The following is a 692-nucleotide window of genomic DNA, read 5'->3' as shown; positions in this document are numbered from 1 at the left end:
GGCCGAGGGGAAGGAGCGGGGCTGGCCCAGCCGTTCTCCGCGGCCTTGGCGCCAGAGGGCCACCCGGCCGCGTTAGTGCCCGGCCCCGGAGGCCGCGCGCCCCGGCCCTCCGCTCCGCAGGCCGCGGAGGTGCCCTTGGCTGAGGCGGCCGTTTCCCGCAGCCTGGCCTTCACGCACGGACCCCTTCCTTGCGGCTTCAAGGCCTGACGCGGACCTGCCCCACGGCCGGCCGCGCCGGGGACCTTGGCCCTCGCTGCAACACGGCCCTGTTCCTCTCACCCGCCGTGTCCTGCTGTCCCGTCAGGCGGGGCTGGGAGGCTGCGGGTGCTTTCGGCCTCGCCCGAATCAACCTCCCCCGCCCGAGAAGGACCCTCTTAAGGAAGCGCCTTAACAAAGGCCGGGCCTAGTGCCTCGGACATGACGAAATCCAGGAAAGGCAGTTACAGTTTTGGCCTTCCTGCTTGTCCCCATCGCGAATTGCTGCTACCTGCTGAAAAAAACCAAAAAGTTACACCTACCCGCTGCCTAGATTTACTCTTCCAGACAATCCCTGGCTGTACTTAGAGCTGAGAGAGAGGCAGAGGCATCCAGGCAGAGCCCCAAACTGTAAACCAATTAAATAAAACTCAGTGGCATTTTTGTATTATTAAAAGAAATTTAATGTAATTTTTAAATTAAAAAATTCAATCTCT

At 60.3% G+C, this 692-nt stretch overlaps 1 protein-coding gene across 1 annotated transcript in view; it reads right to left on the bottom strand.

The window, feature by feature from the left end:
* FAM83D (family with sequence similarity 83, member D) overlaps positions 1 to 471 on the bottom strand; it is a 6,598-nt gene extending 6,127 nt beyond the window's left edge. The window contains exon 1 of the mRNA XM_010584100.1: positions 445 to 471. Coding sequence (XP_010582402.1) covers positions 445 to 471 — 27 coding nt within the window. The remainder of the gene's footprint in view (positions 1 to 444) is intronic.
* Positions 472 to 692: the final 221 nt, after the last annotated feature.

The sequence above is a fragment of the Haliaeetus leucocephalus genome, unplaced genomic scaffold, assembly GCF_000737465.1.
Source record: "Haliaeetus leucocephalus isolate CR32 unplaced genomic scaffold, Haliaeetus_leucocephalus-4.0 Scaffold933, whole genome shotgun sequence".
Taxonomy (NCBI): Eukaryota; Metazoa; Chordata; class Aves; order Accipitriformes; family Accipitridae; genus Haliaeetus; species Haliaeetus leucocephalus.
This window is presented reverse-complemented; position numbering and strand designations above follow the sequence as displayed.